This window comes from Bufo bufo, chromosome 1 (assembly GCF_905171765.1).
Source record: "Bufo bufo chromosome 1, aBufBuf1.1, whole genome shotgun sequence".
Classification (NCBI taxonomy): domain Eukaryota; kingdom Metazoa; phylum Chordata; class Amphibia; order Anura; family Bufonidae; genus Bufo; species Bufo bufo.
In genome coordinates this window covers 797,516,611-797,529,241 of record NC_053389.1, presented here as the reverse complement: position 1 = coordinate 797,529,241, position 12,631 = coordinate 797,516,611, and the positions used below count along the sequence as shown (strand labels likewise).

The 12,631-nt window shown below is 42.8% G+C and overlaps 1 protein-coding gene across 1 annotated transcript in view; it reads right to left on the bottom strand.

Moving 5' to 3' along the window:
* LOC120988554 (A.superbus venom factor 1-like) overlaps positions 1-12,631 on the bottom strand; it is a 413,068-nt gene that overhangs the window by 159,720 nt on the left and 240,717 nt on the right. The window contains exons 19-20 of the mRNA XM_040416077.1: positions 12,362-12,501; positions 1,955-2,161 (exon numbers count right to left, since the gene is read on the bottom strand). Coding sequence (XP_040272011.1) covers positions 1,955-2,161; positions 12,362-12,501 — 347 coding nt within the window. The remainder of the gene's footprint in view (positions 1-1,954; positions 2,162-12,361; positions 12,502-12,631) is intronic.

The window sequence follows — 12,631 nt, the reverse complement described above, 5'->3', positions numbered from 1 at the left end:
CCAAAAACCTAGGTGCGTCTTATAGGGCGAAAAATACGGTAAAGGCTTGAAATATCTTGCTTAGCATGTAATGAGTCTATCTCATATGTTAGTTTCACCTTTTAAGTTGCATTACTGAAATAAATGAACTTTGCACAATATTCTAATTATTCGAGTTTCACCTGTAGATCACTGAAGGCACATCCACAAAACTATACCCTTTCTAAAAATGACAAGCATGGCATACGGACAAGTAAATTTGGCTAACTCATTGTTTAATGCATCAAAAAATTGGCATAGCCATGATTTTGGTGCAAGTTTGGTGATGTTTTTAATATAGTTTTATGGTGTTTTTGTCTGCATAGTTTATAGAAAAACAGAAAACACTGCAAACAATCCGATTTGTGTTTTTTTAATGGTATTTGGGGATCAGTGGCACTTTTTTCAAAAGATGGCATCCCCTGGATACAGAGGTTTTCTCTGTCTGTTTTGCAAAGACTTCTCTATCACACTTGAAAAACATAAAAAACATTATAGACGCCAAAAGAGATGAGCAAATCGATTCTAATCAAATTACACCCGAATTATTGGAATTCCAAATTTAAATTTATGTCCAATTCTAAAGAATTTCTAAAAATCACAGCTGTTTTTCAATCAGAATACAGGAAAGATGAAGAGAGATCACATGAACCTCGTCAACGTGTGTGCATACCCCCTGGCAGAGGTTTGAGAAAACAAAATGTACAACAAATACTACAGTGCAGCTTATTTTTATAGGATGTTTGTTACCACCAGCAATCATGTGTTTACCCATAACCATAAAGACTGCTGTCACTTACAATTACAAATGCCGGCTTGGCATTAAAGAGCTTGAAATTATTTGAATACAGTCCTAAGAGACCTTAGAGAGTAGTCATCAATGATTTTTCAAGGCAAACGGAGCAGTTTCGATTCGGTTCACATATATTCGGACCTGAATGCAATTGCTCAATTGATGTGGCCGAATCTAACCCAAATCGACCAAATTTTAAGAAATTTGCATATCACCAGATGCCACCATAATTTAATTATAAAAACCTTATGTAAAACGCTTGGAACCACAAACTTTTTGTAAAAGCAATAACATTTAAAGTGTTTTTGATAATGGTGTTTTTGCTGTAATTTTTTTGTAGCCAAAGCTAGAATATGGATTCAGCAGCATGGAGAAGTTTTTCCCTTATACAGTATAATTGCACTAACTCATAACGCATAAAAAAAGAAAAACTGTGTTAAAAATTGCCACAAACTCTACATGTGAGCTCCCAATCTTAAAGTGGTTTTCCAAGACTCAAAAGAATTTTGGTAAAACAAGCCTTATTCATGTGTTCGATCCACCACCGTTCCTGCACTTTTGCTCCAGCGCACACAGCTGGTCTTTTTTTATGGCTTTGCAGTGAAGATTCGCAACCATTGACCACTGCAGTCAATCACTGGCCTCAGCCATTATGAGCAGTAGTTGAACACATCACAGCTACAAATTATGAGATTATTAGACAGGTGAGTTCAGTTTATTTTGCTATTTTATAACATTTTCTCCCTTAACCTAAATGTGGGGGGTTTCGAAAAACCTCTAACTACTTTAATGTTCCCTAAATCCTACTACACACTGCACAGATGTGAGCAGGAGGTTTTACTGCCGCATAAGTAGTCCACTGTAGCTCCATACTACAGAGCCAAAAGAACGCTATGTGCTTACATATGTTTCTGTATGGACATAAAAGAAAAACACCTTTGTAACATACATGTGGAGGCACACAGGAGTACAAGGGGGTCACACTGGACTCTATGGCTTCCTACAACTCAGAGGTTGCATAGATCCATACAATTACCATCTACATGGTAGAATGTTGTTGATCGTGCATGTAATCAAATTCATTACTACATTACACCTACATAGAGGGATGTCACTGAGATTACATCTTTATTTGTTACTTACCACAACAAACAGTTTTTTGTTTACACCATCAGATAAATATTCGCTAGTTGCCTTTACTTCAATGTCATGATTTCCCAGGGTTAGTGGTATAATGATAAATGGAACAACCACAGATGAAGAAGGTTGTATCTCCACTTCTTGTCGGAACTTCTTCTTGGCAGTAGAGAGACTGCAGAAGTTTTCATTGTAGGTCCAATGTACACGGACCTAAACCAAAGACAACAAGATGACTAGAGATGAACGAAGGTTTCAAAAATTCTATTTGGTCTTGTGCCAAATATTTATCAAAAATTTACTTCATTACATATTAATTAGTCATGAAGTGCATTAAATCAGGTCTATCCAGGCCTGAAGTTAAACTTTAGGTAGAATGTGTCCTGGTGTTCAAACAGTCAGTATTTGGTCAGCATTTGGTCAGTTTTTGTAAGGCAAAAACAGGAGTAGGTCCAAAACAGAAATAACATGTGATGGAAATATTTGCATGTGTTTTCTGTTTTGGACCCACTCCTTCTTTTGGCTTTCATTTCATGATCAAATCCTGATGCAAAATACTGACCATGTGATAGAGGCTTTATGGATGCTCAAACAGGACCTCTTTTTTTCTTTTTTTTTTTCTTTTCTTCTGATAGATAAGAAGAAGGAAAAAACCACTGTATTGACATACACAGTGATGTCAACACGGACAACAGGGACACTAGAGGCCCTGTAACAGACTGGTGAGGGTGGCAACAGCATGAAGAGTCACAATAGTGGCCTCAGAATAGAGTGGGGGAGGGGGCAACAGCACAAGATGGTGGCAGATCACAGTAGGAGCAGATGAAAGTAGAGGCATCAGGCGGGAGACAGCATCAGAATATTGTCAGCAGCACGTGGACAGAAGTATCGGGCCATTTGTCACATGTTTGGTGTTGCAACACACTACAGTCTGACCATTACTGCCAGAATGATCTAGTCTTTTGCATCAGGCACCGGTGTCTGGAATTCCTAGTTGATCCAGGCCTAAACAGTCTTTCAACATTTTGTGTTAAAAGGCTGCACTCAACAGTCATTCCGGTGCCACACTATTGGCCGGGCAGAAAATCGTATCCAGGGCAATTCAAGTTTGGCTGCCCAGTAGTCCAGGGGATCTTGAATCTGGGGTGACAGGGTGCAGTCTAAGTATGCCACCACTAGTGATGAGCAGCAGGGGTCATATTAGAATTCGTGATATTTCGCAAATATTTTGTAGAATATTTGTCATATATTCGCAAATTCGTATATTCAACATTCTTTTTTTTTTATGCGAAAATCGGCAAGGTAATGATCGCGTGATATGCGAATATTGCGTGCTCAATAGAGGCGTGGGTCAAAAACGAATATATAGCACTATATTCGATATAATGCTATATATTAATTTTTTAGATTATTCGTCATTTTTTTCCATCTGAAGTGAACACTTCAGCACCCCGATTCCGCCTCCATGGGAGGCCCCCGTCCTTCACCTTCTTTGAAATCTATTCATTTATATAGAAGTATATTCAGTATACATAAGGAAGAAAAATAAGATACAAAATAACAAAAAATTTTAGTACATGCATAATACTTGATAAGAGTATCAGATATTCGTGGAATAATAATGTATATGTATATGTCCTTCTAGAAGAGAATAGAGTGGAACAATGCATTTTATACAGAAAACACACTGAAATTGCATTAAAAATGCTTGTGCGTTTTTCTTGGATTAGATGCGTCTTTTGTTTATATGTAGTGCTGGACGAACATCTGCCGGGACGGGTCCCATTCATTTTAATGGCAGGCGAACCTGAAAAACCATCAGCTCATATCTGCAGCCAAGAAATAATTACTAGAAGTGCACAAATAATCCCACAACATGGACAGTGACATACCAAATCAGAAACCATATGTCCTACCACAATCTGGGGGGTTCCAGTGCCCATGAATCCCGGAGGGAAAGCAAAAAACATTTATCTCTGGGCTAGATGATGATGATGTAGTATTGAAGGACAGGGTGGGCAAAGAACTCTCCCTGATATTGCCCTACAGGGGGTGCTATTCTGGCCCTGATAGCCTAACCACAGACCACCCTCCCTGATAAGAGCGACCCCGTCCGGAACCTTACCCTATATAAAAATAGCCCTAGTAAGCCCCTAGCCCCTAGGCCCCTGACTTCCAAGTGATCACTATATAGATCTATATGTTTTTGACTCATTCTAAAAGTATATTATAAGTATATTGCACCCCTCTGTGTATCACACCTATCGATAGCACAACTTTACCAGTCCTTAAAATGACTTTTGTGGCCCTATTGTAGTGTCCCACTAGGTAGGCGTGGGCACTACACAAGGGTCAATTGGGTGACGCGTTACTCCTGCTCACAAGGGACAGTGATCTTATATTTGATTGTGCATTTAATGTAATTTTCTATGTGTTTTTACATGCAATGCTTCCCCTGTATTATGCATAGCAGGCCTATTAGGGTGTAGTTAGGCATCCTAGACACTAGAGGGAGATAGGGAGCCCCTAGTATAAATGTCCAGGTCCAGACAGGGAGGAGTTAGTTCATAGTCAGGAGTCTGTGGAGACAGAAGTGAGAAGGCACCAGCCAGAGACACGCTGAGGGCCTCCTCCTGACATGCAGCTTGATAGCCCTGGCTGCCAGCTATGACCAGGAGGCTAGTGAAGAACCCTAGCCTGCCTGTAGATCAAGTGAGCCTCAGTTAGCTCAGAAGATACCCCAGTAGTAGGACAGGACCTCCTGGGAGAAACCCGCAGCTTCCATACCAAGCAAGGATATTACAAGTCAGATAAGTACCCTGATGGGCAGAGGATCTATAAAGTAAAGCAAGTGCCAATACTGGAGGAAGATTATTTATACCAAGGATTTAAGCCAGCAATTAGGCATCCGGGCCTTGGGATCCAGCCAGCTAGAATAGCTGAAGGGGATAGAGCAGCGTTGCACTGCAAAGTATTAGTTGTATACCCTCCACGTATCTTGCATGATTAATACCTGCCATTATACTGAAAGACAACCTGCTTGTGAAGTATTGTTCAAGGGACTGCATTATCATTATCAACTGTAACTGCCTGTACAAAGTTGGACTGTTTTCACCAAGTAAAGAAACGTTTGGTTTATCAACTGCGTACTCAATTACTACTCCTACAAATCGGTGTCCCACCGTTACAGGCACTGGCGTCACGAATCTTAAAAGGGACCTTGCTTCAGGCACTCTAAACACCTGCAAAATCAAGGGCACCTCACACAACATCAGGCCAGGTCTCTACATACAGAGTGTGCCCCAGAGGAACTTGTGTCTACCTCTCCTTCACTGCCGCATGCCTGCCCAGGGTTCTCCTCAGAAAAGTGAGTAACCCTCGATTGCCCATACTGTGACCTCACTATCGCTATACCCTGCAGGTCTGGCGTGCTGCACTATTAGCTAGCGTTTGGTGTCCCTAACAGCCTGTCCCTGCTCCACACAGCAACCTCTACCTACACTGGCAAAACACTGAATGTAAAATGGCGGCCAGATCAGGTTTATTTAAAAGATGGGGGGGTGTCCATGTGCTGGAATGTCTTACTTGGCTGTCCTGTACCACCTGATGGATGTGTCATGGGTCAAAGTTCTTCACAATGTAAAAGAATATGACGGGCGCGAACATCTCCATATGTTCGCATGTTCGGCGAATCGCGAACACGCAAAGTTCGCCGCAAAACGTCTGCCGGGCGAACTGCAAGGCCATCACTATTTATATGTATATATTTCAAGTGGGAATCGCCTAATGGGACCATAATGATTGATATGTTAGTGAAACACTGGTTTCTACTGTAAATATGTGTCCATATAGTAATCCATTCCAACTTTTAGTGAAATCCAAAGAAAAAAAGTTGGCCCACCCACTTTTGGGGTATAAAAGACAGAATATGGGGAATGCAAATAGGAGCCACTGAAGAAGGAGCTTGTTGCTCCGAAACGCGTTTGGTACTATAAGAAACCCCAAAAAAAGACCACTGACCGAGCTGACACAGATGTCCTGTATACTGAATATACTTCTATATAAATGAATAGACTTCAAAGAAGGTGAAGGATGGGGGCCTCCCATGGAGGCGGAATCGGGGTGCTGAAGTGTTCACTTCAGATGGAAATAAATGACGAATAATCTAAAAAAACAATATATAGCACTATAGCGAATTTTTCTCGCGAATATCGCCACTTCGAGAATTTGCGAATATTTAGAATATAGTGCTATATATTTATTATATCTAATATTCGTCATTTTTTTCCATCTGAAGTCATGATTCCTCCGTGCTTAAGTGACTCATTGGCCCACAAGCAAGAAGCGGGAGGAATCATGTGTTCAGATAGAAAAAAATTACGAATATTCGATATAACGAATATATAGCACTATATTCTAAATATTCTCGAAATGGCGATATTCGCGAGAATAATTTGCTTTTTGAATATTTGTGCTCAACGCTAGCCACTACCTGCTGGTTGAGGTTCTGCTCCATGTACTGCTGCTGGGTGGTTTCTTCAGAAGGCAGGTGAAGAAAAGTGCTGATTAGAGACTAAAGACTTAAGTTGCTGCTGATGGAGCTGGTGCTGCTCCTGCCCCCACCCCTCTCCAGCAGTAATGGCAGTGGAGTGTGAGCTCAGAGAGTCCCCCTGGTTAGACCTTTGTTAGGATGGGTTATGGCACATGAAGGCAGCAACCAACCGACTACAAATGATGTCTTGATAGTAGTTAAGTTTTTCACCTCTCAGAAGGTGTAAAAAAGTCCCCCATTTTGGACTGGTAGCAAGGGTCTTACATTGTGGAGAGCCAGTAGTCATCCCTCTGCTGAATTGTGATAATGCAGCTGTCACTATGCAAGTAACTCAGCATGCATCTTGCCTCCATCTCCACTGCATACTCCCATGGTCTTTTGAGGTCGTCTGTGTCGTCTTTATCACCAGCCTATAGCTCCTCCTGTTCCTCCTTCTCCTCCTGCTTCTCTACTGTCGCTTGCGCAGATAAACCACCTAGTTATGTATAGAATTCCTGGGCATTTGTGTCCTCCTCCTCGTCCTAATCCTCCTCCTGTGCCAGTTAAGCCTCCAAAGGGCTCAGGTGACCATGAGATGTAGGTGCCACGCCTTCTGTCCCCTCGCCAGTCAGATTTATCAGCATTCCCTCCAGAACGTAAAAGAGTTGGAATTACATAATTCATCATGTAGTCCTGGCGACTGACAAATAAAGAGGCCTCCTCAAAGGGCCTGAAAAAACGGCAGGGGTCATGCATGAGCTGCCACTGTCTAACTTCAAAGTTACACCGATGAGTAGTTGTCTGTCTGAATCATCAAGAAATCGGTTACAGGCTTCCTCTGCTCATACAATCGGTCCAAAATGTGAAGCGTGGAGTTCTAAAGTGTGGACATGTTGCATATGAGGCGATGTTGGAGAACACCATTCTACCTTTTCAGCTCAAGGAGGCCACGTTCTGCACGGTAAGAGTGACTGAAGTGCGTGAACAGTTTCCTTGTCAACTGTAAGACGTCTTGAAGTTGTGAGGAAGACTTCAGGAACCGGGTGACAATAAGATTGAAGACGAGCGCCATACAGGCCAGCCCTCCATGATGCAGCATAGACAGAATGTTCTTCCCGTTATCGGTGACCATGGTTCCAATCTCCAGTTAGCAAGGAGACAGTCAGGATTCGATTTCTTGGTTGATGATGCAGAGCATTTCCTCTCCGGTGTAACTGTTCGCCCAGACTGACCAGGTGCAGAAGTATGTGACAACGCCATACTTTTCATAGATCGTATACTGGAGGACCACTATGAACAGTGCCTACAGTGGAGGCTGAAGACAACATGGAGGATGAAGAGGCAGAGGAGCACATTGGCGCAGAAATCCCACAATTACAATGCGGAGGCGGCATTGCCATCACCTGGCCAAATTGGTGGTGTGCCTGGACAGGAACCACATTTACCCAGTGGGTTGGAAAGGAAATATATGGTCCTTGACCGTAATTATAGCTCCACATGTCAGTGCTGGCATTAACTGTACCAGATGCTGACAAGCTCAAGGACCGTCTCACCTTCTGCTCAACATACATAGGGCTGGTACACCTTTTGTAGAGAAGTAATGATGACTTGGGACTCTCCACATTGGGTGGGCACAAGCCATCAGTTCTCTGAAATGTTCAGAGTCCACAATATGGAAATGGAGGGACTGTAGTACCAGAACTTCGCCAGGTGCACGTTCAGCTTCTGCACAGTTGTATGAGTGCATGCATACTGTTGTCTCTTTGCTATCGCCTGGTGATCGATTGCTGACGAAACACGACGAGGATTAGGAGGAGCATGAGGAGCAATACAGCAAGAGAAGGAATGACAGATTCCTTCTGCTGAGGTTGCAGAGCCCTGACTGCTGGAGAAGGGGTGTGGTCTGCTGGGTGATGCAGTGGTTGATGCTTCAGGATATACCACTTTATTAGTGTCATGGTTTTCCTGGGCCACTTTATGTGATGATCCATATGTTCATGCAGGGCCATGGTGCCGACATCAATACCAAGCATTACCTTCTGCACACATATCCTGCATACTACCACGATGACATCTTCCAGCGACTTGATAAAAAATTCCTGCACTGCTGAGTATGGCATCTTACCCCCACCACTCCATGTTGACTGCCTGCCGTTGCCTTTATGAACCCGTGCACCGCTAGTTGTTTCCTGACAGGTGGGCTCCTGAGCAAATGGTCTACTGTCTGGTCATTACTTATGTCACTCTCACCAGTCTCATGGCCACGTCCCTGACCACTCACAACACCTGCTCCCACCTGACTGTCATCATCGCTAGTTGCACACCTAAGGGAGGATGCAGCGGACCTCTCCTCTAAGTCTGTGCTGGCCTGTAGCTGCTGACTGTACTCACTAAGCTCGTCCTCGCTAAAAAGCAGAGCAGAGCTGGCAGCATGCATTACTTCCCAATCAGAAGGATCAGCAAAACAAAGCAACAGGTCATTCCTGGGCCATGCCAACTAAATGTAGTGTCAGAGGAACCCACTGATTTCTGGCTGTGTGCATTTGTTGTCACCTGAGATGATGCTGAAGAGCGAGTCAAGCGTTCCAGTACAGATGGATTGTTGGTCAAAACACATCCGCTAGATGACAGTGGCAGCTCTAGCCAGATGGAGCAGCTGCTGCTACTTGTGCCGCTACAGAAACATTTTTGCCACTGCCTGTTCCTTTTGAGAGCCCAGGCAACTGTCTGTTGACCACAGTGTACAGTAACTGAATCCGTAATGTAACAGATTAAGTATGAATGGCGCAGCAGATAAACTAGAAGAACATGCCTATATATTAGACCGCCTATTGACAATGAGTGTGATGCACAGTAAGTCTATATATATAAGAACAAATTAAATGAGAAAAAGAAAGGTCCTCCAGCATGGTCGCACGCTGTTAAAATCCAAGTTTTCTTTGGTATACATTAAAAGTACAGGAACATGTTTGAGCCATAACAGGTTGACACGTTTCGAAATCAAGTCTTAGTCATAACCATAACATTAAGGTTATGACTAATACTTGATGTTGAAATGCGTCAGCCTGTTATGGCTCATGTTCCTGTACTTTTAATGTATACCAAATAAAACTTGGATTTTAACAGCGGACAACTGTGCTGGAGGATTTTTCTTTTTCTCATTGCAAGTTTCCTGGTCTGGGAGCTCCATGCATGTCTCTTGCTAGCACTGGGTGAGCTGATAAAAAATGTTGAGAACAGATTAAATATAAATGTTGCAGCAGATGAACTAGGTAAACACGCCTATATATTAGACCACCTGTTGAGACTAAGTTTCATGCACAGTAAGTCTATGTATAACAGAACAGATTAATTATTAATGACGCAGTAGGTGAACTAGGAAACTACGCCTATATATTACAGTGAGTCTGCACTGTCCCTGCAGTTTCCCTATGCTCTCCCTATGCTCTCCCTACAGTGTGTACAAACTCTCACTACAATTTACCTAAAATTTCCCTGCATTGGCCCTGCACTGGCCCTATCCAATTATCTACAATTAAAAGGTTGTCTCGACTGCTGATTTCAGTGATACATTGTTCCCGAAACACTCTCTAAGATGAAGTGGGGTTGGTGCCTCTTCCTGAGAGTGATAGCACAGGCAAGCGGCTGTGCGTGCGCGCTCCCAAAGCTGCTAATGTATAAGGCGCTAATGTATAGGCGTAAGGTGACCGCATTGCACCCGCACTGAATCCGGACCTATTTATTTATATGGCGCTGTGCACATGAGCGGTGATTTTCACGTATGACTTGTGCGTTGCCTGAAAATCGCAGCATGCTCCTCTTTGTGCGTTTTTCACGTAACGCAGGCCCCATAGAAATGAATAGGGCTGCGTGAAAATCGCTAGCACCCGCAAGCAAGTGCGGATGCGGTGCGATTTTCACGCACGGTTGCTAGGAGACGATCGGGATGGGGACCCAATCATTATTATTTTCCCATATAACATGGTTATAAGGGAAAATAATAGCATTCTGAATACAGAATGCTAAGTAAAATAGGGCTGGAGGGGTTAAACAAAAATAAAAAATAATTTAACTCTCCTTAATCCACTTATTCACGCACCATGGACCATGTGATGAGCGCAGTGACATCACCACAGGTCTTTTTCCTCACAGGTGAAGACAGAAGAGATGCCGGCTGCGCGAACAAGTGGATTAAGGTGAGTAAATTTTAATTTTAATTTTTTTTAACCCCTCCAGCCCTATTTTACTTAGCATTCTGTATTCAGAATGCTATTATTTTCCCTTATAACCATGTTATAAGGGAAAATAATACAATCTACACAACCTTGAACCCAAACCTGAACTTCTGTGAAGAAGTTCGGGTCTGGGTACCACATTCAGTTTTTATCACGCGCGTGCAAAACACATTGCACCCGTGCGATAAAATCTGAACAAAGGAAAGCAATTGCAGTCAAAACTGACTGCAATTGCGTACCTACTCGCGCGGGTTTGCCGCAATGCACCCGGGACGCATCCGGACCCAAAACGGGACGCCTGTCTGAAAGAGGCCTTTAAGAATCACTATCAGCTTCGGCTGAATGAACGCTGGGCAGATCGTGACAACCAATGATAAATGGTTGCCCTGTTCTGTTTGCTAGTTCTCCATCTTTCCATGGATGTATAGAACATCTCCAAGGCTGTGGCACATGCCCTGGAGCTGTTCTATACAAGCAGCCATATTTGAAATGAGGTGGCCGAGGACATGAGCAACTGCTATAGAAGAGCGGTGGTCGGGGACCTGAGCTAATGCGCACACGAGGGATCTGTGCACTCGCTCCCGTGATTCCCGGCCACCAGAAGGCCAGCTTATGCTTGTTATGCGCTAGCGCGGCCACCGCTGCATCATGGCCGTAATCCCTAGAGTCAAGCAGTGTATGAAAAGGAACACATTTGGAGATACTAGGGACCAGAGCCATTATTGAAAAGGAACATATATTAGTAAGTTACTCATATTAACTTTATACACATAATAAGATCAGCTTGATGAGGTGAGACAACCCCTTTAACCACTGTCCATAGTGCTTTCCACATCTGTACCTATGCTCAGCTCACAGTGACATGGCGGAGACCAGGTTGGATGAGGCTTTTATAGGGCTGTGACATCACAGGGGATGGCTATTTGCTTATTGGCTTGATGCACAGCATTATGGGTCATATCATGTTCCCGGGCTTCTTACTTTCACTTTGTACCACATTTAGCTGCCATTTTAGGAAAAAAAAAGATTTGTTACCACCAAGCGCAAAGAAAATTCAGATTCATGGCAAATTAAATTTTTTCGTTTCTCTTCGATTCACTCAATGCTAAAGATGACCATTCATGAAAGATGAATGACTGAGAAGTAAACGCTCTCAGTAGAGATGAGCTAATTTTTCAAAACTTTGATTTGGCTGCTTTGCTGAATTTCACAAAGAAGTTTGCTTTGTGACGAATTACTTTGTCACGAAACGCATTTCTTTGTGAGAAGCGGAAGCAATAACAGGGATTGCGCCTCGCCTCATCATTGAACCCCTCAGATGCTGGATTCAGCGATGATTACTGAATATGAGATGACCCTTGAGGGCTGTTAGGGGTTAATCTGTTAAAAAAAAAGACATCTTGCTGGAAAATCCAGCCATCATACGTCACTGTGCACAAGATTTTGACCGGGATCTTCAATCAAGATGGCCGTGGAGGACTCTTCGCACATAATTGTATGAGTTAAGTAGAATTTTTTTCCTTTTCACTGCCATTTTAGGGAAAATTGATTTGTTACCACTTTGTGAATATCGATTCACTCAACACTAGTTTGCAGATTGATTGACTCATCTTTCCCATTTTTATGACTGTAATGTGGTTGACTTGCCTTATGCTTAAAGGTGTCGTAGTTGTAGAGAATGGCCCGTATCTCTACTTGTTCATTTCTCACCACAGAATATGGAAGCTTCAGATCAATGAAGAAGATCTTCCTCACCTCAATATTGTGAGGTTTAGACACACAGATACCTGCCAAGAAAATGTTAGAGAGAATGTAAAATTCCATATGATTGAAATGTACATATTATTACTCTAAATCTTGTCATGATCCTGATTACATCCTTTATTAGGCCCCATTGCAGACAGGATGTGAACCCAT